The sequence below is a fragment of the Cheilinus undulatus genome, linkage group 13, assembly GCF_018320785.1.
Source record: "Cheilinus undulatus linkage group 13, ASM1832078v1, whole genome shotgun sequence".
Taxonomy (NCBI): domain Eukaryota; kingdom Metazoa; phylum Chordata; class Actinopteri; order Labriformes; family Labridae; genus Cheilinus; species Cheilinus undulatus.
In genome coordinates this window covers 18,334,329-18,360,254 of record NC_054877.1, presented here as the reverse complement: position 1 = coordinate 18,360,254, position 25,926 = coordinate 18,334,329, and the positions used below count along the sequence as shown (strand labels likewise).

General features: G+C 39.1%; 1 protein-coding gene across 1 annotated transcript in view; it reads right to left on the bottom strand.

The window, feature by feature from the left end:
• The window catches only part of b4galt2 (UDP-Gal:betaGlcNAc beta 1,4- galactosyltransferase, polypeptide 2), a 314,504-nt gene that overhangs the window by 30,991 nt on the left and 257,587 nt on the right, over nucleotides 1-25,926 (bottom strand). Inside the window, exons 5-6 of the mRNA XM_041803017.1 lie at nucleotides 25,701-25,888; nucleotides 19,370-19,492 (exon numbers count right to left, since the gene is read on the bottom strand). Coding sequence (XP_041658951.1) covers nucleotides 19,370-19,492; nucleotides 25,701-25,888 — 311 coding nt within the window. The remainder of the gene's footprint in view (nucleotides 1-19,369; nucleotides 19,493-25,700; nucleotides 25,889-25,926) is intronic.

The following is a 25,926-nucleotide window of genomic DNA, read 5'->3' as shown; positions in this document are numbered from 1 at the left end:
TTGACACTGTGGCCTACTGAAACTAACGCTCAATAAATACAGAAACAAAAAAACATTAAATATTATAGAGTTAAACAACATGATTTTGTCACATAAATAAGGTCAAATAAGGAATTAAAAAAAGTCATTAAATTATTCTTAATGTAATGTTCAAATTAGAGATATAAAACCTTACAGGTGTTCTCAGATCTTCAGATGCACTCTTAAATCCATTTTCAGTTGATTGTAGTTTTACACAGCAAAGTACAGACATGTGACATGGAAGTACAGCTGGATTTATTTATCACATCGGTTTCATCAAGGTCAGGAAAAGGCAGATATAATAGGACTTAGCGGGATATTTTTGGGACTTTCAAATACACCTACAGCCTTTATTGTAGGTTCCACTTCCCTTAGAGGCTGAAATAATCAAATTTTAAGCCATTTTTCCAGCACTTATTAAAGCAAACAATATCTTTATGATGTGCCAAAGTATGTGTACACACACAGGAGGTTAATTATGGATGAACCAAATTATTTGAACAGCTCTTATTTGTTTATTAAAGGAAAATAAACAAAGTATTGTAATCACTGGATTCCATTAAATAGCTGCATTTATGTGTACCAGGGTGATTCAGACTCTTAATCCAAACATAGTGATCCCAAATGAATAATCTGCTTGTGTGATTTAAGTTTGTGTATTTAAGATGCTGAATCTTCAGAGGTAATGGCTGATGTGACTGTACACAAGAGAAAGAAGCCGTTTACTTGCTTCTCAGACATCAGTCGATCCGAGTTTTTCTTTTGTAAAACAACATCATACTTTGTTTGAAATATTTTGTCTCAGAGCGACATCAGTCTGTTAATTTCCCTTCAGAAAGCCCTCTTTGTAAGTCTCTCTGAGGGTGGGCTGTCTCTCCATCTCTTCATCTGTCAATATGAAACCTTGCACGGTGATTAAATGCTGTTCCAAGATTATTGTTCACAGAGGGAGCTCACACAAAATGCAATTATAATGCCACACATAAGCGAAAATTAACACCCTCACACATTGTGAATAAAGAAGCTCAGGGTTGTTGTGTTTCATAGAGTTGGTTTCTGTGTGCAAAAAAAAAAAAAAAAAAAAAAGTAGAAAAGGAACAAGCATCCAGCCGGTGACCTTGTATGTGCTTGTGCATGCATGTGTTTGGAAACGCATCAACCGTCATTCTTCTTCTGTGGTGTCCTTGACTGAAAAACTTCAGCGAGACATCAGTGCAGTCATTATTTTGCACCGCTGTGACAGGCAGTAGGCAGTAAGATAGCGTGACGGCGTTGTGGAATATTATGTAAGAGATGGGACATGGAGGATACAGCTGAGCTTCAGGATGGAAAGCTTCAGCGCCCCCCTTGTGTGATGTATATAATCCAGAGACGACACATTTGACAGCCACCTCCGCCGAATCACAGCAGGTGGGCGGCTGCTGTGAAATCCCCCCACTGTGCAGGAACCTTTGAGCATTTTTTGACTTTTTTTATTTCTGAGAAGCAAGTGAAAACCATGAGAGCAGTGGGGTGAGAAAAATGGAGACAGAATTAGATGATTGATCTAGGATGAAAGACATTTTTTGGCCTTTTGGGTCTTTGCTAACAAACAGCGCATCAAAGATCTTACTAGCCCAAAACAAGCGAGTGAAAATGACAAAAATCCCACCCAAATAGGAGCCACACAAACCTTCATTACACGTTTGGTATTCAAATCACTGCAGATAAATCAAAATCAAAATCACCTAAAATTGTCCTGAAATCATGCTCAACTTCACAACAAAGTTTTGGCTTGCGTCTATTTTTGCATCCCCTGGGGAGAACAAGCTACACTAAGTACTGTTTGGTCATACAAAAAAGAAAAACCTCATCCATCTGTCTTCTATCAGTCAAATTTTGCTGTTTCTGTTTTATGCTGTAACTCTGGGTCATTTATACCTTTCATTTACATCCATTTAGGGCCTTCCCATACCAAGTTGATACATAAAGTACATGTGTCAACACTATGCTTGAACAAAACATCCTCAGTGACAACCAGCAATCAGATCTGTCACTTTCCAGCCTCTCATGCAAACAAAAGCCCATACATTATTTCTTCACTGTAGTTATCCCTGCATACTATGCACACTGAATGAATGATGATGAATCACCCACCAGCTACAAGGCTAACGGTGCCTCTCAAAGAGCTTTTGTTCCTTATTTTGTCATAATCACGCTTTCAAAGGAAACCACGACACACTATTTAATAGGGATGCAATAATACAGTTATCTCACTGTTCAATGCATACCTCAGTTTTTTTGTCATGGTTTCCAGCTTGGTTCAGTTCTGACAGACCCAGAAGCAGGAGTGTCTTTCTTTTTTTGTGTTCCATTCTTGGGTGTTTTAGGTGAATTTCACAGAAGCAATGAGGGATTAAATCTATGTTTGTGTGAGGGCTGACACCTTCCAGTTGGTCAGCTGATTGGTTGGATTTGGTTGTTTTCATTCAACCAAGATGAAAATTGATGACAAATTGAAGAGATGGATGGTAACCAAAGAGCCCAAAACAACTTAATGAGAGATTAGAGGTGAACTCCAAGGTCAAGGTACATCAGTGTCAGAATGCACCATCCATCAATGTTTGAGCCAAAGTGGACTAAGTGGAAGACAACTGAGGAAGACTTCACTGTTGACAGCAAATCCTGAAAAAGCCAGACTGGTACTGGCCAAAACACATATTGACAAGCCACAAAGCTTTTAGCCCAATGTCCTTTGGACAGATGAGACAAAACTGGAGCTTTGTGTAAAGCCACAACAGCTCTATGTTCACAGATATAATGAAGCAAAGGTGAAACATGCAGGAGGCTCAGTTATGTTCTGGAGCTGCCTTGCTGCATCTGGCACAGGGTGTCTTGAATCTGTGCATCTCAGTTCTATCAAGGCATTCTGGAGTGAAATGTGCTGCCAAATGTTCAAAAGCTTGGTCTCAGTCACAGGTCATAGGTCCTCCAGCAGGATAATGACCTAAAATTACAGCTAAAAAAAGCCAAGAATGGCTAAGAACACAACATTGAACCATTCTGAAGAGGCCCTCTATGAGCCCTGATCTAAATCCTATTGAACATCTGTGTAAGGAGCTGAAACATGCAGCGAAGGTGATGTCCTCTGGACCTTAAAAGTCTCAACCTCTTCACCTTGGTAAATAAACCCTGCATGCTCACAAATTTCACAGTGCTGGCTGGAGCAAGTAGTCCTGTTAATAGTTATTGCAATAAATGAAATGAAAACCAGTATCTGAAATTATTTTGAAGGCTACGTGATTTAAAATAATAATCACAGAAATCACATGAATATAGATGCACACTTGTCATCTCTCAGTGTTTATTTGAGTACAACATAATGAGGTTAATAGTTAATAATGCTTCAAAAAGTTTCTGTGACCTTCTTCTCCCATCTCTGTGTTACACATGTAATAGAGAACTTTGGAAGATTTCAGTGAAGCCTGTCATGAAATGTTCTTGAAATTTTCCGAAGTGTTTGAAAATGATTTAACAGAGATATTTTCTGTTTGAAATCTTTGTGAAGTAAAGCCAGTTCTTCTTTCCTTGGAAACTATCTTCCTGCTGATCCAACTCTACATGAAAAGTTTCATTTGTAAGAGCAACAATGGATGTGTGCATTAAAGAACATTATTACAGCAGTTTGGACACTGGTCTGGACACACATACACAAGGACAAACTCGGGGGAGCATGGACCTTTTTGATTGGATTAATCAGGAATTTCTGCAGCTCTCCTCTTTTATTCCCACCAGTGAAGTTAATTGCATTAGAGCAATGGAGTGGAGGAGAACTGGGAGCTAAGCCTGATGTCCTGCCTCACTTTTCTCTGCCTGCTGAAATGAGATGGGGGAAGACAATGAGGAGGAAGAGGAGGAGTGGGTGGTGGTGATGGTGGTGTGTTCAGGGCTGGGAGATGCACAGCAGAGAGAAAGTAATAGAAAAGTCAGAAGGTGTGTGGGTGAAAATAGGAGATGGGAGGATTTGATCTCTGCAGACTCACACCAGAGTGAAGAGAAAAATAATCTGTTTTTTAATAAGGGCGTTAATGAGTATGAAGATAATCATTATAAAAGAAACAGAGGGATTCAGGGTCCAAAAGCCAACTTTCAGGAGGTAAGGTGCATAAAGAAGTCTCAACAAATCAGATTAAAATCAATTTAAAAAGTCTACATTATATCAGAAAGACTCTGGAGCAAATTCAGACCATTAGAAGGAGGTGAAATTAGTCTGTGGTGTTTTGTTCAAGGATGCTGCCTGATATATTCAGTTAATTTTCCTAAATTTATGCAGTTTTACCAATTATTTCAAGACAAGCTTTCTTAAGGATTATTTCTGCCTTTATTGGATATGATAGCTGAAGGAATACGGAAAATATTGGGGGAAAGAGTGGGGGAAATATAGCGCAAAGCAGCGCCAGGTATGGGAGTCGAACCTGCGACCTGTTACATCAAAGACTGCCATATGAAGAAGCATGATCTGCTGTTCTGAGACTCTGTCTCATTCATGTTTTGTGCTGCTGACTTTGCCACGGTGATTCCCTGCCATTGGTTGTGTGTCTGCTGCCTCAGCTCATCACAGAATAACTCCACTTCCTTCCACCCGAGCCCGTACAGTGTGGCCCCACTAGACATTTCCAAGTTGAGTACAAACTTCTCACCTCCATCCACTAAGCTGTTAATCATGGGCCATCACAAGTCAGCTCCACAAAACACTAATACGATATAGACATAGATATCAGTTTGCAGAGGCAGGCGCATACATACTGCACTTTTAACACTGGGCTATGTAAAAAACACAGAAACTGATCTTTACTACATTTCTCAAAGAACTCACCCTTAACATGTAATATTGCTGGCTCTTATTTTTTTTCCAACTATAAGGTAAATTTGATGACGTTTGGTCAGTTTCTGCTTTGCTGCTTCCTTGCATGTTTATTTCCTGCACCAGCAGCTGCTGACTGCGGCTGTTTCTCTCTGACTGTATCCTGTTCAATGCTTTACTTCTCTCTGCCATACACCCTTCATATCCCTCCTCTCCTCTCCTCTCCTCTACTTCACTCCAATCCCCTCACTTGCCTCTTATTTTCTTCCTGAGCATCTTCCACTTTTCTTACCTCCTTCCTCACCCTGCTTCTATAACTGCATCCTTCATTATTTGTGCCCTTTGGAGCAATTTGACACAGAGGGGGGAGAAGAAGTGAGGCAGCTGAATGTATCCAATTTAGAAACCCAAAAAAGGATCTAACCCTTACAGAGAAGGTCACACACAATACGAGCACACATTTCACTTGCTGGGTAAGTTACATACAGCACAGCACCAGGAGAAATTTAAGGTTCCCCCAGAGCTACTATGAGTGATCCTATTCCAGTGCAGCCTGTGTGTAGCCTTGTTAAAGACCAGATTAAGATTAAACTAAATTAACACCGTCAGAAAGGGTGCTCAGATGTATTTTGTATTTTTAAAGGAATCTTCAGTTTTAGGTTCCTTCCTGCATTCAACAAGATTTTTGCATGAAACTATAGAGGCTAAATAAAACAAAATACAACCGGCATATAACCTGAGGGATCTGCTGGTTTGATAAACTGAAAACATGTCAAAAATCTATTCTTCAGACCAGCAGTTCCTATACAGACCAGGAGCCAAAGTCTTAAAATCAATACTGTGAGCTGCAGGTAGCCAGTGGAGACGTCTGAGCATCGGAGTGCAATGATCACATTTTCAATTTCTTGGGTCCAAGATGCTGTCGGCTGCATTTTCAATCAACTGGAGTTTCTTGGTGAAAAAGCTTTTATAAACCACAGCCACATCACACACTGTGACTGGTATGGAGAGCTGTGAATTTCTGAGGATGGCGGTTATTTAGTGACACCGCTGATGCATGAATCAAAATTCAAATCAGGATCGATAATAACGTGTCATTTTATGACCTGGTTCCTTGTCCTAGGATCATTTCTTCTGAGCCTCTGCTGCAAAAACTCAAATTCAAGCGTGTTTGCCCATTTTCAAGTCAAGAATGTCTCATTATACTTATTATAGGACACCTGTTTAAAAGATCTCTTTTCACACTGCACTGACGTTTTCTCTTTTCAAAGAAGAGAAACAGACATTGTCTGGATGGGAGCATATGTACAGTCCCCTCATGTGAGCAAAAGCATTGGAACATATGACTAACAGGTGTGTTTTGTTGCCCAAGTGTGTCCAATGGCATTGATTATTCACACAATAGATGGCACTGTCGCCCCCCTTCGTGGCCCAGTTGTTGAGAAACGCGCACTAAAGTGCCCTCTTGGGAGCCAAAACGTGTGTTAAAGTGCCCTCTTGGAAGGCAAAACACACTCTAAAGTGCCCTCTTGGGAGCCAAAACACATGCTAAAGTGCCCTCAACAGCCAAAACACATGCTAAAGTGCCCTCTTTGGAGCCAAAACATATGCTAAAGTGCTCCCGGTTGGTTAAAACACACTAAACTGCCCCCTTGGATGGAAAAACACACTATATAGCCCCCTTGGCTTGTTAAAACATGATAAACTGCCCACTTGGGTGGGAAAAAGACATGTTTAAGTACCCTCCTCATTGGCAAAACACACTAAACTGCAATCTTGGGTGAAGAAAACACACTAAACTCCAGAAGACCATTAGGACCAAGAAATACTATGAAACATTAGTGTTGCAATGACTTTTATGTTGGACCCTTTTTGATCTATATTAAGCCGGAACTATATCTCACAGAACCGGTTTGGATTATCTGGTGCTAATATGGTGTTAAAATTCACTAGAATACAGGAAATGGCATCTACTTAATTGAAAATATTCTGGGGGAAGACCCCCAGACCCCCTAGGGATTTGTTCATTTCTGTGTGTTCTTCACAGTCCAACGAACACACTTCTTGTGGATGCTGATCCTGACTACATACTAACTTGAGCAGTCTGTCTAGTTAGTCTGTTTTAAGGCTGCATAATGTGCTATTACATATAAATATGTCTAAAGTGCCCTCAGAAACACACAAAACTTAGTGCCCTCTTCAGTGGCGAGAACGTGCTGTATATGCCCTTTTTTCGTTTCGCCCCTGCCCTTGAAAAAGTCTGTGTGCGCCACTGTGATGATATTATGTACTGTAGTTAGTGGGATAAGTCTTTCACACATCGATGAACCTCTGCCTATCTTTACTTCTAAGAGACTCTGTCTCTCTAAGATACTCCTTTTATACCCAGTCATGTAATGGACTGGTCCCAATTTACCTAATTAGTTGCAAAATGCTCATCCAGCTGTTTTTTTACCAGGCACTTGTAAACAATCTGTTTCACTTCATCATGTTGAAAAAATGATCCCTTCATTTTTTTATCTACTTGGCATTGTTCCAAGTTAGAATCAGGGTGATCCAAAGCTAAATCTGTGAGTCAGCAAATGCCAATTTCCATTATGTGTTAGCATCCAGCTAACTTGTTATGACATACCTCTTGGTCTATCATGGTCGATATTCATGCAGCACAGTTAGGATTTTTAACAGCCAGACCTAAGGATTGTTTGATCTTTTTTTTTTTTTTTTTTTTTTAAATCATTTTACCCAGTTTTCATTTATTGAAGAAAAAGGCCATGACTTTTAGGAGAACAAATTTGCTTGAAATGACCATCTCAATGCTATTTTTGCTTATAATATTTAACAAATGTAATACACTTTATGAGTTTAATGCTTCATTAAAGTGACAGTAATGTTTTCACCTTAGTTCAATTTAAAGATTTAATGAGCCGAAAGTTCTAAAAGCAAACACAGAAAATGAAGCTTAGTCTAAGTACATGCAGGACATGATATTTATATGCCTAGCTGTGATCACCTGACAGCCAGCTGATCCCTATTATCATGAGCTCCTATAGCCAATCACAGTACTTTCTATCAAACCAGTGGTGCATTTAAATATGACGTACTTCTCACTAATCCCTGCTTGCATTAATGCTGATGCACCACACTTCTGCTGCTGGTGAAGCTTAACCTCCTCCCCCCCAGCTGCCTCCATTATAGCATAAACACAGTCTAACAATGCTTTTTTTTAAATTTGGTGTTCACATAGTGCATTTCTTTAGCATTGCTGCAATAAAGCGTTCCTACAATTACCCCCTCATGCATTAATGTTGATATTTAGTGTCTCCCTCTATGAGTTTACAGTACATTATGGCTTTGTGGGAGTGTGGGAGCGCACGACACGTACACAGTCAGATGCAACCACACAGCTCTGCATGTCCTGCTGGCTTCACTGATTCGATTTTTGCTTCTTTAACTACCTTGGAAGATGGCACAGAGATCCATTTATCTACCCACTGGCACATTCAGGGAGGAGGCTAAACATAACAGAGACTTTAAACAACGACTTCTAATGCCTGTTTGAAATCATAAAATCCTTGCTTCAGCTGCAAATGAAATAAAAGGAGCTAAATAGAAGCCCCAGGTCTACTCAAGGCAAGCACATGCATTAATTAAAGGAAAAAAAGGAGCAAATAAAGATCTTAACATGATATTGTAAAAGCATGGCAATGTTTGCAACTCCAAGCTGATGGATACTTTTCCAAACCTGGAAATGTGGCTGAAACTCGAAAGCTTCTCCCTCCATCCAGACTCTCTCACAGTCTTCTGCAGTTCTTACTCTCTGTGTTGCATGCATGTGTACAAGACTCCAGCTCAGGCTCTGTATAAACCACCGGGAGGTATCAAGGAGGGGAGGCAGGAGGGGTGAGGAAGAAAGCAGCACGGAGAGGCTTGCCTGTCATGAAGCCCCCCCCCCCCCTTTGGGACAGGTGTAGTTTCTGCCCGAGGCTACTGCTACATGTTCAGAGAGGACGATGGTAAAAATCCCTTCCTCCTTCAGTGATGCCCACTGACTTTTCCAACAGGGGCGGGGGTGGGGGATGCAAGTGGCACTGGTAGTTGTGTAAGTGGCATGTGTCCTTCCCGCTACAGGCTCAGGCCACACTGAGCAGCACAGACAGCCAGTTCCCTCCAGCAAACGTTAGACTAGCAGGGGCAGTGCTGCGGTCTGTGGCATCAACTGGTATAAAAAAGGAAAGTCCTGAGGCAAGTGAGAGAGGGGGTAAGAAACAAGATGTGGAGGGTTAGAGGGGCAGAGAAGAGGAAGAGTACAAAAAGGGAGGGGGAGTGTTTTTGGCATTTAGCTGGTTTTAAAGGAGGGAGAAGATGGAGGGTTAAAGACACTACTACTGGACGGGTGATTGAAACATTCGCAATCAAACCAGATCAAAGCTGTGAACTTTGGTACTTTCTAACCACAGAAAAACCACCATACTCTCTGATCTATGCTCTTCTTTTATCTCTCCATTTCTGTACTCTCCTTCAGTCATTGCTACCCAGAGAGAGAGCGAGAGAGACGCCTAACTTGTTAGTTCTTTCAGCTGGAGGCTCAGTTTTACTACACTCTAAAACACAACAGATTAAAATGAAAGAACATTTAGATGTCATAAAAATGATGAGGCCATTTCTAAAAATTAGAAATTAGTGGAGGAAAAAGAAGATGTACTTTATTTTTCCTTCAAGGAGAAACTCAGCCCCCCAGAGTGAGGCAGCTGCAGTGAATTAGAGCAGTGGTCCTCAAATGGGGGTATGTGTACCCCTAGGGGTACGTGAAGGCACTCCAGGGGGTACGTGAGATTTTAAAATATATTCTGGCTATTTCAGAAAATAGCGTCTTTCTATGCACGTCAGGAGCGACACGATGTTGCCAGTATATTACATACATTCTAAAATCACATTCGTGCTGCGAACGTCTGTGGTGTGTTTTCTCTGTTATCTGATAAACAGTGACATTTATTGGAGCGGAAGATAAAAGGTTTCTCCCTCCCCGTCCTTCACTCCATACGTAACGCAGCACTTTTATGCACAGCCAGGACATCAGTGCCGTTTAGTTTCACTGTTTCATTCACTGTGCCAGCCAAGTTTGTAAGAGGAGAGACTGACTTTCATTCATTTTATGTCAAATATGATCAATAAGAGTAATAGGGCACAGCTGAGGGTCGCGGTGAGAGTGGTTAACTCACCCACAGATCGGCTCACCTGTTTGTGTTCCACATTGGTCAGAGGAGTAATTTCAGTGAGCTGGTTGATCCGTAGCATTTATAAGTCATATGTCTGAGGTCAGAGGAGACTGTGTTGGTAAATATTTCACTGGAATAAAGTCCCGGTAGTTCAGAAACAGCTCCAGCTGTGCGAGTAGCACATTTGCACTCATGTGGACATGTGGGGCTGCCTGCTGCCTGTCTCCCTCTCTACCAGGCTACATGAGGCAAAAACACAAGAACTGACTACGGACAGGTAAGAGGAGAGGACAAATATCAGGTGGTGTTAGAGAGGAGAATGTTTTTGTTCCTCTGTCTGCCTCAAAAATCAGGAACACCACCATGTGCGCTCATCGGAGCGAAACTTTGAAAAAATATCCGCAGCAATGTTGCTTGCATTGACTCGCTACAGGTTCGAAATGTAAATATTTAGTGCGAATAATTTGCACGAAAAAAATGCATATAGAGTGTAAGGACCTTAAGTTTATAAAGTGGAGTTTATATTTTGTAAATTAATTAAATTTAATCACCCTAAAACCCCCTGAGTCTCCCCCGTTGGCAGAATGGTTTGACCCATACTGGAACATGCCTGTCAATCACTGTATTCACAATCACTCCATTCATAAAAAGGTTCGTGATTTATTTTTGTGAAGAAATGCTGATCTATAACTAAGTTCCTGATTTCAGTTTGAGTGGAGATCTTTATTATGATCCCAAAAAGGGGCACTAAGCTGTCTTTTTTATAATTAGTTTATTATTTACAGGTTTTTAGTTCTTTCTATGTTTACATTTCCAAATTGTTCCAGAGAGACCACTGCAGCCGAGCAGAGTTTTGCACAACTCTGGGATTAAATGGTTTTATGCCTGTCCAATCACTGTTTTCAATACATTAATTTGAATTCCCACATTTGGTGATGAGAAGCTGTACCATGCATTTAGTCATGTATTTTTAACATTTAAAATATTTGTAATTTATAATTGTTTATCAGTAACAAAGTTTGATAAATCAGACGGCTGTCACAGCACTCTTTGATGTCTTTCTTTTTGGCCAAAAAGCTTTGCGCTGTTTAGGGGGTACTTGGCTGAAAATATACTTCACAGGGGATACATGACTGAAAAAAGATTGAGAACCACTGAATTAGAGCTTTAGTGTCTTGCTCAAGGGCAGCACCCAGACTCTTGTACTGTGAAGCCATGCTGTTGTGATGCATGTGGTATGTGGTCTTGCTAAAATATGCAAGGCTTTCTATGAAGATGTTGTCGTGATGGTAGCATATGTTGCTCTAAAACAACAAACTGGATGTTCTACTCCTCTTTAGTCTTCAGGACATGGCATCCATGGTTTCCAAAAAGAAAATCAAATTTTGATTAATGTGACCACAGAACAGTTTTTCATTTTTCTTTAGTCCATTTTAAATGAGATTTTGTCCAGAGAAAATGGCAGCATTTATGGACTGTGTTCACAAATGGTTTCCTCTTTGCATGATAAAGCTTTAATTTGCATTTGTGGGAGGATTGGTGAACTGCGTTTTTTTTTTTTGGCCATTTTTGCCTCTTTTTGAGAGGACAGCTGAAAAGAGATAGGAAATGTTAGGGGAGGGGAATGGTGGAAGACATGCACCAAACATGAGTCGAGACCAGGGGTCAACCCTGTGACCAGTGCGGTGAGGACTACAACCTTTGACCATGCGCCTGCTCCACTTACTGAGCCACACTGGTGCCTGAGAATCATGGCTGTTTTTACTGCAATTCCACCCCAGGGTCCAAAGATCATGACCTTGTCCCTTGCGTTCAGTTATTTCTCCACTAACTGAAAATGGTGGGATATTGAAAGTCTCTAAAATTGTACGGTGAAGAACACTTTTCTGAAATTCTTCTACAATTTTCAGACGCAGGTTTTCACAGTGCCTATCCTTACTTCTGAGAGAGTCTGCCTCTTCAGCTGTTTTTCATTAGTATCACTTACTTTTCTGGCCTTTTGTTGCCCGTCCATTCATTTTTAAAAAAGAGGTGCTGCTAGGGGTGTGAATCTCTCCTTCTCAAGACGGGTTGATTCGAATCTGATTCACAGGCTGCAATTCGATTCCCTGGTGGTTAATTAAAACACAGAATGATTTGGCCTGATCCGATCCAAGTCAATCCGGCACAAACTGATTATGGAATCCGAATAACTTTTCTGTTTCAACAAAAATAAGAAAAAAATGGGAAACCAAGATAATTTCATAACAGTCGCAAATGTCTTTGAGCTCATTTATAAAAGAGAATAAATCTCAGGCCTCCTGTGCAAAATTAAATTATGTTTAAGACATTAAATTTTTATCACACACACCTGCCCAGGTGTCTCTTTTTGATTGTTAGTTGGGAGATAAATATAAAAATGAGTTTTTGCTGGTACATATTTTTTTGGCCTTCAGTACCTGCAACTTCGAGGTCAACATTTTACTTTCACTCCAATGCAATTAAAAGACAAATGTTGTACTTTTGACTATCATAACTTGCTACAGTTGCTTGAAACCCAGCAAAGAAATTACCTCTCCTTTTCCTTATAAAAACCATTACTAAACTGTCTCTGTGTAGTTCTCCATGGCATTTGCCCATGTGGTGTTGCCATATTTATGCATTGTACGTCTCCATATTTGGACTTGAAACAAGTGTAGAGCAAACATTAACCTCAGATCAGGCCGTTCACAGTGTTGATGGCTGCGACAGTAAAGAGGGAAGGCCATTCTCGCTCTTCTTGAACACCCATGGCCATATCTAAAACGCATGCTTGAGATTTTGAAATGAAAAATGATTCATATCATATTTTGAAGGTGCCACCCATATATTTATGACTGCACTCGCGCTCGTACATTTTTGAAAAATACAAAAAAAAGTTTCATATTTAAAGAAGCACTTTGAAACTTAAATATTTTTTGAAGCAAGTACTTGGAACATATTTTAGGTAACTTAACAGGTGAGCATGAAAAGTGTAGAGCCAGCAGAGAAATGTTATTTAAAGTTAGCAAAATACCAACATCACTGTTGTTCCAAAAAAATATGAGCTTTTGTAAACATCAAATATCACAGGGCTGCTATCAAGAAGATCTTATTTTGATGAGTCAGGACTTGCTCCAATTTTCTCTTTTTGATGTATTCTACCAGAGTTTTTATGAAAACATATGAAAACATTTTTTCTCTGCATTTACATTTCTGTCTTAATGGCTTTATAAATGTTAGCTTGCTTAAGGCCCTTTTACACAAACAACTGATTGAAAACATACAGTAGTGCAGCATTACTCAGTAATAATCATAACACAAAACCATCAGACAACAGAATATCGCCTCTCACCTCAATACTCTGCATGGCATTTTAGATACAGATATTATCATTTTTGCACCAAGGTTTCTACACTTCAAACACAAAAATCCAGAAAATTACAATGACAAGACTAAAAAAGAAAAAATCCAAAACAAGACGTCAGGGCAGAGAAATGACCGGGAGTCTGTTCTGTAGAGAGCTTCAGCTCTATCCACATGATACACACTTTTTCTTTTCAAACAGCCGAGTGTGTTTTCAAGGACATGTTCCCTTTTGAATGCTCTGTGAAAGCTGAAAAAAACAAGAAAGCCCTGACATGCGAGCATGGATGTTGGGAGGGGTTGTTAGCCTCGGAGAAAAGCAAGAGATAACCTTCCCAGTTTTATTCACATGTTTCTGCCAATATTTTGTTCATTAAATAATTAAAAAAAAACAGACTCTGGAAATAAAGGACACAAAGAGAATGGCAGAAAAGAAAATAAGGAGTGATTAAAAACCTGTCACATATTTATCACTTCATCACGTTTTCCTTACACTCTGGAAGTGTCCACAGTTGCAAACAAACATGATATACACAAGGAAAAACAGCATTCAGCTGTTACAATGCTGCTTACAGGCACATCTATAAAACTGACATAAAACAACCAACTGTAAACTTACAGATGCAAGCATTTTACCACCTTATATTCCACCTAAAACCTTCTAGCCATTATTTGGCTGTAGCCTTCTCCTACACCACTTAGAGACAGCTTGGATCCATCCTCTAACACTGGAGACCAGCAGTGACCCAGATTCAGGCCAGAAAGGTATCCCAAAACTTCTCAAACAACTCCTGCAGCACTTCTTCTCTCCAATGTCCATCTGTATTCTCAATATGTTGCAAACACACTGCTCAGTAAGAACATACCAGGGGGCGATGAAGCTGAACGGCACAGAAATACTTTTTATGCCCTCAATTTCCCTCAACCTGCAACCACTACTGTAGTTTAACTTTGGCTGCTCATTCCTGCGTTTATGTCTATGTCTGTAGACGTGCTAAGTTTTTTTCTAGCCAAAGACAACAAAATTACTAGCTTGGCATTGTCTTATTGAAATAAAAACAGATGTCTTTCAAAAAGATGTTGTCTCCATGTAAGTGTATGTTGCTCCAAAACCTTCATGTACCTCTCAGTATTAATGGTGACTTCACAGATGTGTAAAAAATTGATGGAAAGTCAAATATTTGGCTTAAGAGTTGTAAAAAGGGGTTACAAGTGGCAAAAATGAGTATAAGAAAGAGTGAAATGTGGTTAAAGTTGGCAAAAAATTTGGCATAAAAAGTTAACAAGCCAAAATTAGGTCTAAAGTGGCAAAAAAAGTGGTGAAAAGAGTTAAGAAGTGTCAGAATTGGTTTTTAAGTAGCAAAAATGGTCTTACAGCAGCAAAAATGGGTAAAAAAAATGGTGAAAAGCAGTTAAAAAGTGGCTAAAATGGGTAAAAAGTTCACAAATTGTTTACAAGTGGCTAATAAAATGGCACAACTGGGCAGAAAAAATGATTAAAAGAGGTTAAAAAGTTGCACAAATAAATAATTTCAACATCAGACCCAATAATAGTGTGACTGCACTTCTCAGCTCCAAAATGAATTAAATGTTATCCAGGAAAGCTGGCAGCAATGCTACTGATACAGCACGCATGTATTGACCCCTTGTCAGGGGCCCAGCCGAATCTGTGGGCAAGCCTGCACAGTACATATGTTTGACTTAAACTGATATCCAGAATGTTGCATATATTGAGCACTTATGAGTAAGTTCTTGTCTTTAAATATCTAAACAAAACAGAATTTGGTGAACGTGTTGCACCAAATGTTGCACCTTGTTAAAAAACATGAAGTAATATGCTTACTTCATGTAAGTTAAGATTGATATTTCATGAGAATAATAGTCTACACAGCCTTTATGTATAGACAGAGTGCTGTAGGGTAGATTTAAATCACCAAATGTCAGACAGATTTCCAGTTTTCCTCTAAAATTTTGGATTTTAATGATCTTCCTACATGTCATCTCACATTTCATAAAAGCTGCAGTAGGTTTGGTTGGAGAGCAGAATTATACCCTGAGGGAAATCTCCAGTGTCTAATGGTCGACTGCAGCTATCATCCTATAAAAAAAGTTAGAGGTTGAGCTTTATCTGTCATCCTTTGACACATAATTGTGCACACATAGAAACACATACACACAACATGGCTACTTGGTAAACGACACACAGATCTCTTTTATCCCATCCTGCAAAGCTCTGACAAACAGCTGTAATCTTGTGAACACTGCTGACCGACACAGTTCACTTTATGAGAAAAAAAAGAAGCAATTTTACAGTGCTCCAGCTTTCTGGTGATGCTGTTACACTGAAAGAAGAGAGAGTATGTAAGAGTAGACACAAAGAAAGAGAGAAATAGAGAGATAGATATTTCTTTTGATACTCATTTAATGAGGGAACTGATTTCTTCAGTTATAATAACCTACCAGGTGAAACACTTATTTTTGGCAAAAGGAAGCAAAATTTCAAGTTTTTTACTGGTAATACCAAAGGAAAAAATATGTATGCTTAAAAAATGTCTGAATGAATGAATGAATGAACCCTATAATTTGCTAAGAAAAAACAGAATTCTAGAGGTCACAGATGTAGATTTACAGGAAACAAAACTGGGATATTCTCTAAGAATTTAAAAACTAGGGCTGTCAAAGTTAACGCGTTAATATCACATTAACTCAAATTACTTTTGACGCCACTAATTTTTTGTTGCACGATTAACACATGCATGTTCTGTTGTAACTGAGTTACCTGGAGTTCGTAGAGTCTGAAATACCCTGGACCAATTGCTGGCCAAGCACACCGCCAATGCAGAGAGCCATGCTGGATTGTTTACAACGGAGACGCTCAGACAAACTCTGCAAGCAGGGATGGACTCGCTATCTGGCATACCGAGCATTTCCTTGTGGGTCGACGCACTTTTGGGCCAGTATGATTCATTCATTTATTATTTCCATTATGTACTGGCTCAATAGTGCCGCTGCCCCTTTATATTGACTGTTGATGGGTCCGATCACATCTCCTACAGGTCTGTCTAAAGCGCTTGACTGAGACTGTAAATAAACGCCAAATTTAATAAAAAATCAATCAAGGTGCTGTCAAAGACTCTGCAGTCCCTATAGGAGATGGTCAGATGCTGCTAAATACCCAGCTACATCATGAGGAGGAGGAGGGGGCAGAGCAGCAGAGGCTGGTGTGACAGGGGAGCCTGAGAGCGAAGCAGTGAATGGGCTCTGTAGAGTATCATGGTATAAGCTAAAAAGAAAAGCACTCGGAGAGCGCAGATCTCCGCCATTAGCCCTATCTCCCAATTGTAAAGAATCCTTTAAAAAATTCCTGGATCCCAAAAACTAGTCAGTTCTTCCTTATGCCATTTCTGACATTTCCAGAAAATTTTATTAAAATCCGTCCATAACTTTTTGAGTTATGTTGCTAACAAACGAACAAACAAACCCTGCTGATCACATAACCTCCTTGGTGGAGGTAATAAGCATTATTGGACTGTGGGTCCCCTTTATTTTTTGAAGAAAGAAAGTGGTTTGAGATTAAATCTGTAGCTCTTCTATGATCTGAAGAATGAAAAGAGGGTTAAGTCCTCTTACTACACCTTAAATAGCAGCTTCAAATTTGTGTTTATCGACATCATTACAATAAATCTACTGGACTGATGACGGTAGTTTCTTATTGTCAGCATTTATTTTACATTTGGGCAGTTTTTAATTTGAAAATAAAAAGATGATAAACAATAGCAGACATTTTTAATTAATTACTTGCTTTTTCTCTTGAGTAGGGGAGATGTGTTCACCTTACTCACATCTGATCACATCAGAACAGTGAAACACCATTAGATGTGTCTGTGCCTTACTGCTGAGCTCTCAGCAGAGACTTGACTTCTCTCAGTAATCTGTAGTGTAATTCTCCAAATGTATTTAGTCACTCGTTTTTGTATCATCCTGTTGTGAGTCCTCTGGTGTAAAGGGATGTTTCTGTGAGTCTTTATTTCCCCCATGTGAGGTTGAAATTCTCTGCTTGAGTGTGAAGGATCAGGAATGATCTTTGAGTAGGGGTGTAACGGTACAGAAAAATTTCGGTTTGGTACGTACCACGGTTGTGAAGTCACAGTTCGGAATGGTAATTGAAGTGAATAAATACATAAATATATATACATTTCAATTAAATTGTCTTAAAATAAATAGGCTGAATAAATCACATATAAATGATTAATAATGCAGCAACCTCCTTCACACGGTTCTTCAACGATTAAAAATATTAATAAACATATATTTTTTTTAATTACAAGTTTTTTAATTGATGTATTGATATATTTATACCCATTCTTTTAACACTAAAATTTCCCAGCCAATGTGAACGCATCATCATACAACCATGAGTTAGCTTTTTAAGTATGTTAATTAGCGTCTTTCCTGTCTATTTCAACACAGACTTCAGCACTTGATTACTTTTTTAACCAATGGGACCTACTACAAAGTTTGGGAGAACTTTTCATATCCCATCTTGGTGGATTAAGAGGTTAGAGCCGAGTGAAATCTGAGGATAACTTTACCTATGACGCAGCTGCAGACATGATGGAGTCCTATCTCTCCCCCCTCCGAGGCTGACGGTTCAGCCTCAGAGGGGGGAGCCTCGGACGGTTCAAGCTAAAATTAATTTGATTCACAGAGCCAGAGCACCAGTGTTATAATAAAAACAATCTTAAATAATAGAAAATTCACAACCGGCTGGTGAGACTTTTTGTTGTTCCTCTTCGTAACAGTGACGTTCTTGTTTGAGTGGAGCCTTTTTAAATGCTTTGATTGGTCTGCTGGATGACGTGATGTCAGCGACACAGCTGCTGATTAATGTCAGTGCTACTGTTGTTGTCTTTATCCACTGTTGTATTTTACTGCAAACAAAGTGGTCCTAAACAGGACACTTTATCTGGGAATATTCAGGCTTTTGCTGTCATTTGGTGTGGTTGTGTGTAGTTGCCGGGACAGTGTGCCAATGAGTTGCGCTCTGGTTTTCTGTCTTTCTATGTGAGCTTTGTTCCACATGTATTCGTTCTGTACATGTCACCCCTATCTTTGAGTGATTTAAACTTCACTGACCATGCTCTATATGTCCATGTTTAACGTTGAGATCTGTTGATCTGTGTTCAGCTGCTGAGAACAACAGAAGAGTAACTTCTAGAAGTCTAAAGTTAGACTCTACATTGTAGTATTATTTAGTAAAATTACATTAAGGTCAGTATCTCCATCTGTTGTTTTTGTTGGGCTTGAGTTTACCATGTAATGCTCTCAGCAGATTTTTGGAGTATTCAGTATCTTTGAGTTTAGTCTAGAGAAGTTTTGGACTTTATTTGTTGTTGTTTTGGGTTGTTGCCATGAACAAACATTTGCACAAAAAAAGTATTTTTGTCCACTTGTGTTGTTAAGGGTACTTAAATTTTGAGAAATAGTCCTATATGGTACATATAGAACAGATTAAAAAAAATATGTGATTAATTTGCGATTAATCTTGACTTAACTATGAAATTTGTGAGATTAATCGCGATTAAACATTACAATCTATTGACAGCCCTAATAAAAACACAAATAGCTGGAAGAAAATATCAGATGATGCCATTGTCCTTGTATCACACCTGCAGTTGATGGCCTAATTGAATCAAATGCTTCCATCTCTATTTCTTATTCCGTAACAAAACGTACTGGATTGTTCAACGTGTGATAATGTTTTTGGTTTTTTTTCTTCCCTAAACAGTCAGACAACATTGTCACTCATATATTGTTTTCTGTTTGGGCTATACTCACAATGCAATTCATGGCACATGCTGAAGTTTAGACATTTTCTTCTCATGCTCTTACTGTTTGAAAAAAACATGAAAAGCTGCACAGTTACCTGTTGTAGATGTCATCATCCTCTCCTCCCCAGCCCCAGTACTCATTAGGGAAGCCATTGATCTTCAGGAACTGTTTTTTACTGAGACCTGAAACTCCCCCAAAGTAGCCAGCGTACGGCAGCCTGCAGGATATGAGATGGGACATGGTAATGTTAGAAGGAGGAAGAAGTTACGACAGACAATGCTAAGGATTTGAGGCGATAACCAAAACGTTTTATATCTAAGGATATTCCCAGGCTTCTTTTTCCCTATTCGGCTAAACATCCATTTAAAATCCTAAGAGGAAACAAAGCTTGGAAAACAGTCAAATTCATCACAGGGTAATTGTATTGGTGGGTATGATGTGACTCCAATATGCTGAGTCAAGCATAGCTAAAGGTAGCAGCTAGCTGCTCCTGCCTTTGTTCCTGTACACAGATTGACATCATGCTTAATGCTTTTAGTCCTTACTTCGGTTGAGTAGTCATACATTAGTACAACCCTCAAAAGCCTATTTACAACTTTGTTTCCATTTTCTCATTCTAAAAAACTTCCAAACCACACTTTTCCTGCAACACACTAACCGCTATGCCTCTCAGGTGAACGTCTGAAAGCTACAGCAGGAGGGCAGTGGCCGATAAATGTGAATGCATCCATCTGCAAAAAGTAGGCAGAAACATCCTTGGCCATGATTTTTTCAAATCTTCAGATTTTAGAAAAAAAAATTATTTTTTTGTACAGACTTCAATAAAAGTTTTTTTTAACCTTTCTAATGAAAGTAAACTGTTGTAAAAACTATTAGCCTCACCTAAAATGTTACGCTTTCCACAGAAATAACAGCAATAGGATTTCTATGTATTCAGAGCAACTTGCAGCCTTACACTCAGATGACAGCGCCTTTTTTCTTAATTGAATATGAATACCAAACAGCAGCTTCACAGTGAGGGATGCATTATAAGAGGTGGTTTTCTTCAAGATTTGGCTCATAGGAACGACTGAATTTACATTTGATTGACATCCTTGAGTGATAAACACAATCAGATCTTTCTTAATGTGCTGATTCTTTGATGCGTTCTTAAGTGGATAATTCATGGTTACAACAATAAGTGGATGATCCATTTCCACACAAAATCCACTCAAGACACATGAATTGACCGAGAGTAAAGTGGGCTTAAGTGCTGCTGCACACAGTACGACTCTGGTGCTTTTAATCAGATGGATTGTCTGCTTGTAAGCTTGTTAGCTTGACTACTCAAAAATCTTTAAGGGCATTTTTTCTGTGTGCATTCCAATAATAACTACACAATTGACATTTAGAAAATCCTTTGAGAAAGAGAAACCATAGAAATATGAATAAGGTAAAGAAAGCCAAACATAATGAGAGGATGAGCATTCAGAAAGATCATTTAAAAAATGAATACAGGCAAATAAAAATAAATACAGACATACAATTCATCAGATAAAATAATTAAGGTGAGTCTGTTTACTGTCAATAACAGTATCAACCTCTTGTTATAATATCCATATTTGTTAGATTGTGTGTGTATTTGATTGTTTGTGTAGTGGGTGGATAGTCATTTTCAGTCATTTTCCGGTCATGTACAGTAATGAGACCAGTGGAGAGGGATGGAGGTCAGCTGGGAGTGTGATGACAAGTGCCTGAAGTCTAACCAGAGGCTGATGCACATGTGTGTTGTGTCTACATGTGTGAACGTATAAATTGTACAGCAAGTGTTGTCAAATGAATGACAGCTCACTATTGAGGGATAACAAGCAGAAACTAATGAGACTGTATGTTTCGAGCACGTGTATATATTGACTCTGGCCAATAAATGATGTATTGTGTATCTGTACATGAGTTAGATGGAGTGTATGTGTGCCTAGGTCTGAATAAACCCACTATGGATAGATGCAGGAGCTTCAAAACCCAGTTAATTGGGAATGGCATGTTCAATTTGGGAAAAATGTCATAGGAAAAAAGTTAATTTTTGTTGTATTAGCTGCAGAGGTCTCCAGAAATGTATTCAAATTATAAAATATAGTTTAAACAATAATGATAAATCTTAAAGAAAAAAGATCCTTAAAAAGTGCGAATGGCCTGGCAGTTGGGTCACCTCCCATGCACGAGGCTACTTCCCTGGCACCTGCTTGCTTTTAACTATAGGAAAAGTATTGCTAAAGCAGTTTTTGTTAGTCTTAGATTATAGTGATGCTCTGTACAGATATTTATAGATCCCTAACTACACATTCACCTTTTCATTGAACATGGATGCTGACATCAACCACCCAAACTGGCCAAACTTTCTATACTGATGGTTAGTGCTTCAAGTTCCATGGGTTAAACCAACATAGTAACCCATCCAATATACGGACCAAGCAAACAAACAACCCAACAACTATACCAACCAACAAGCCAAACAAACAAACTCACCACCCAACCAACATACTAACAATCAACCAACGAAACAAACAAACCAACAAATCAACTAAGCAACCAAAAAACCAATGACCCAAAAAACCAAACAAAAAATCAAACCAACAAATCAACTAACCGACCAACCAACCAACCAACCAACCAACCAACCAACTAACCAAAATACTACCAAACTTATCAACCAACCAACAAACTGAACAAACAAACAAACAAACAAACAAAGAACAAACTAACCAACCAACAAACCGACATATTAACAACCAACTTAACAAACAACTAACCATCTAACTAACTGGCCAAACAACAAACACACTTAGTAAGTAAACATGCCTCTGTCCCAACTTGATGCTGTGAATTAACATGCAGTATAACAAAGACTGGTCATTACATTTTGTCTTTTTACTTTTTTCATTGGTTTCTATTTTTATTTTGTTTTCACTTTCTGTGTTCGATTTCAATTTAGTTTTTATTAGTTTTGACTGCTGGTTTGTTAGTTTAGTTTTTATTTTGCAAAAATACTTAGTTTCAGTGTTAGTTTTAGATTTTTACAAATAGCTGTCGGGACTGAATGAGCATAATACATTTTTAAAAACATATTCAAACAGGCTACTGTTCTTTTATCAATTTACTTAATGATGACGTTTGAATACAACTCCAGACATAAAACCACCACTGTGTGAAGTCTTAACCAATCAGATAGGGCAATTTTACACTCCACAGACTTGTGTGTAGGTTCCAGTCAGTATGGTTGTGCCAAAGACTAAAACTAAGGATATTTTGTCTCCATTTCTATTTCATTTTAGTTAGTTTTGTAAACGCACTACACAGTTTTAGTTTTTTTTTGTAAAGCTTAGTTTTTGTTTAGGGCGCACTCACACTAGGCCATCCATACCGGGCCGTATTCTAACCGCGCTGAAGCCCATTTGACCCCCTCCCCTGTCCCCCTTTGACCGGTACTCACACCGCTCAATGTATCCAGGCATGGGCACAGATACGTCATGCGGCGACGTCATCACACGAAAACTCCACCGTTTATGAACTAATACGTGTTGATGACTCAGTATACATAAGAGTTGTTTTTGGCTGTAAAATGACAACAAATTTATACGATATCTGATCTGACACCAAGGTTATTTCACCTGACCTGGGATCAGTAGCTACATTAACTATACAGAGCCCAGTGAGGAGAGAGAGAGAAAGCGGTCCATAGTGGAGAGTTATCCTCACAGCATATAATCTGGAGCCTGATCAGAGTTCCAAGGACTTCTGCTGAATAAAACCTGGACTTTGTAACTCATACAAGCCCCTACAGTCATTCCTCTGCGTGTCCATGTACTATCTGAATCCCCCTGGCATTCCTTTATGCGCCATGAACTGTGCCATGTGATTTTGGATGCCTTTCAGTGCTGCACCAAACAAGCTCTCATGTCATAGGACAGCCTGTGTTAAGAGCAGGATTAAATGTTAAAGTGTTTTTTGTTTTTGTTTACTGCGACAAGAGCAATTTTAACCATCTGATGAGAGCTGGAGGTGAATACACCACAGGATTAAACCATGTTCCATTCAAACGTCAGCGACCAAGATTACAATTTCACTTCCTGATAACATGAAATAAAATTAAAGGTAAGTTAATTCAGAGGATAATAGTTTGCCATTATTGTTTTATAATAAGAGAGGTTAAATCAGCCGTGTGATTAACCCCTGCACACACTTGTCCCCGTATTTGGCACTCTCCTTTACGCACGGAGGATGCAAGGTGTTTGTTATCCTGTGAGCTGCTGTTTGTGACAAAAACAAGGGCAGAAGCTTTATTTCACAAAGTAAAAAAAAAACTCTCACAGTGGTAAAAGCCTGACTTTGCTTGAAACTAATCAGAAATGTGGACTGGACTGGGATCCATTAGAACAAGGTCGTAGTGGAGCTGTGCAAAGTTAACCCCTTAAAGCCTGAAAACATAAATAATAGCCAGAAAATGTTAAATTTTTGGAACTGAAATGTTTATTTAACTTTCTATAGCAATTAAAAAAAATCCAAATTTCCATAAAATTTTACAAATATATTTTTAGTATCTCATTTTACTCATTAGGTGTTTTTGGTAACTGATAATCCACTTGAGGGCATTTTTATCATTTATCAGATTGTATTCAGAAGTTTTTTTGAGTAATTTATTGATCATATTAATGAGATAGAGGTATCATAAAAGTATGTATCAAAAAAGCAACAACAGACGTTAAGGGGTTAAATTCTTCAGCTCTGATAAAATCTTTGTAACTTGTTGAAATACCATGAGACAAAATATATTGTTCTCTCTCTATATTTCTAGAAAACATCCTGCTGTCTCTAGCATGCAGCTGCTGCCTGGTGTGCTCTCTGTGCTCTGAGGCCGTCCTTTTGTTGTTACGTCACATTCCAGCGCTTGTGCTCCTTCATTTGCATCTGTGCCATGCCTAGGCCCAATTCGTCCTTTCATGCCAGGGCCCCGAAGCGCCGTACCGAAGCATGGAACGACTGCACTCACACTGGCCAAACGTACTGGACTTTAGGCTGAAACGGGCCCAGGCATGGTACGGATGGCCTAGTGTGAGTGCGGCCTTAGTTTCAGTTAACTCAAATGATTTTCGAATTTTAGTTTTAGTGTTTTAGTTACTTTTAGTTTACTACAATAACTTTGATTCTAACCTTAAAATCCAATATGATACAATGTTGACATGATTGTATGCACAAGCTCCATAAAGGAAGCATAATTTGAATATTCAAACACACATGTTATTGTAAAAGCTGTGTTGTAAATACACACTCCTGGTTGACCTTTACTAGTTAGAGAGCTGTGAGGTGCTGTGAGGAGCTGTGGGGTACTACGGGTGGTTAGGTAATGCAATAGCACCTCATCTGACCTGACTTTCAACCACAGTCTTTCAACTATTATCAAAACATTTCAAGAGCTTTTTTAACATTTAAGAACAGCCAAGGGGCTCCTCTTCTTCTCTGTTGATATGACACGGCTCAACTACAAAATTTACCCTCTGATGTAAGTCAGCACCATGAAGCATCAAACAAACTTTATTCCATTATCCTTTCTTTGTGTTTCTTTCTTGTTGCTCGCTTTTCTTGAATACTGAAACAGGACAGGAAGGAAAAGAAAAGTTGCCGACTCGGCTTTGACCTTGGGAAACAATTTACTCCAAAGATCTGATTTTTAGATCAGCAATTAACTAAAATCAATGCGGTGTCCTTTAAGTCACTCAAACCAGCAGACTTTACTTTCATCCCCTTCCTTTAACTTCTAAGCAAAAAAAAAAGCTGTGATGAAAGTCATTACTTCTTCACTGATGTTGGAAATGTTAGAAACTCCATGCACCAACTGGTGTTGTATTTTCTGCCAGACAGCATTAGCTTATTGAGCTTTATATCAGGGACCTGCTTGGGCCCCTGAGGTGTTTTCAACTGGATATATCTCATGGACTGACAGCTCTTGGATGAAGAGGTCAAACTCAGTGGCCATGTTCAGTCCATTAATCAATACATCCACTGCTTTTAGATAATTAAGAGTATGTGTGGTGTCATAATGCAAAGACACACAAATTAAACACAATGCTTACAGTCAGGGCTGGTTGTAAACCTTGGAGTTGTAAACCTTTTGACAACACAGAATTTTAATTATAGGAACTGAATGGACAGAATTACAGTTTACAGGGTCTTGGTAATGTCTTACTTATTTCTCATTGGAGCTGAGGTTTCAGTGCCCTTAAAGGACTAATACCTGAGCTCTACCCTTGGGTGGGATCAGTTATTTATTCAGATAATAGCTTAATCAAATTGGCCAAGTTACAATAAGACTTTATAGATATAGTAAGTGCAGAGAGAAAGTAGCTTCCTTGTCCAAATTAAATCCTGTACTAAGTAAAATGTTTTCTCACCTGAAACCAAACTTGTCCATGGCGATGGCGAAGTGTCTCGGCTGGTCATAGCAGTGGTAGAGGTTGCGGTCATCCATTGGGATCAGATCCACGTCGCTAAAGATGAAGCAGTCATACTCTGCGTCCTTCAACGCCTCTGTGTAGCCGACATTCAACAGCTTGGCACGGTTGAAGGTGTCCTCACCCAACTGAAAAAAATGATAAATGAACAAAATAGTTAATTATT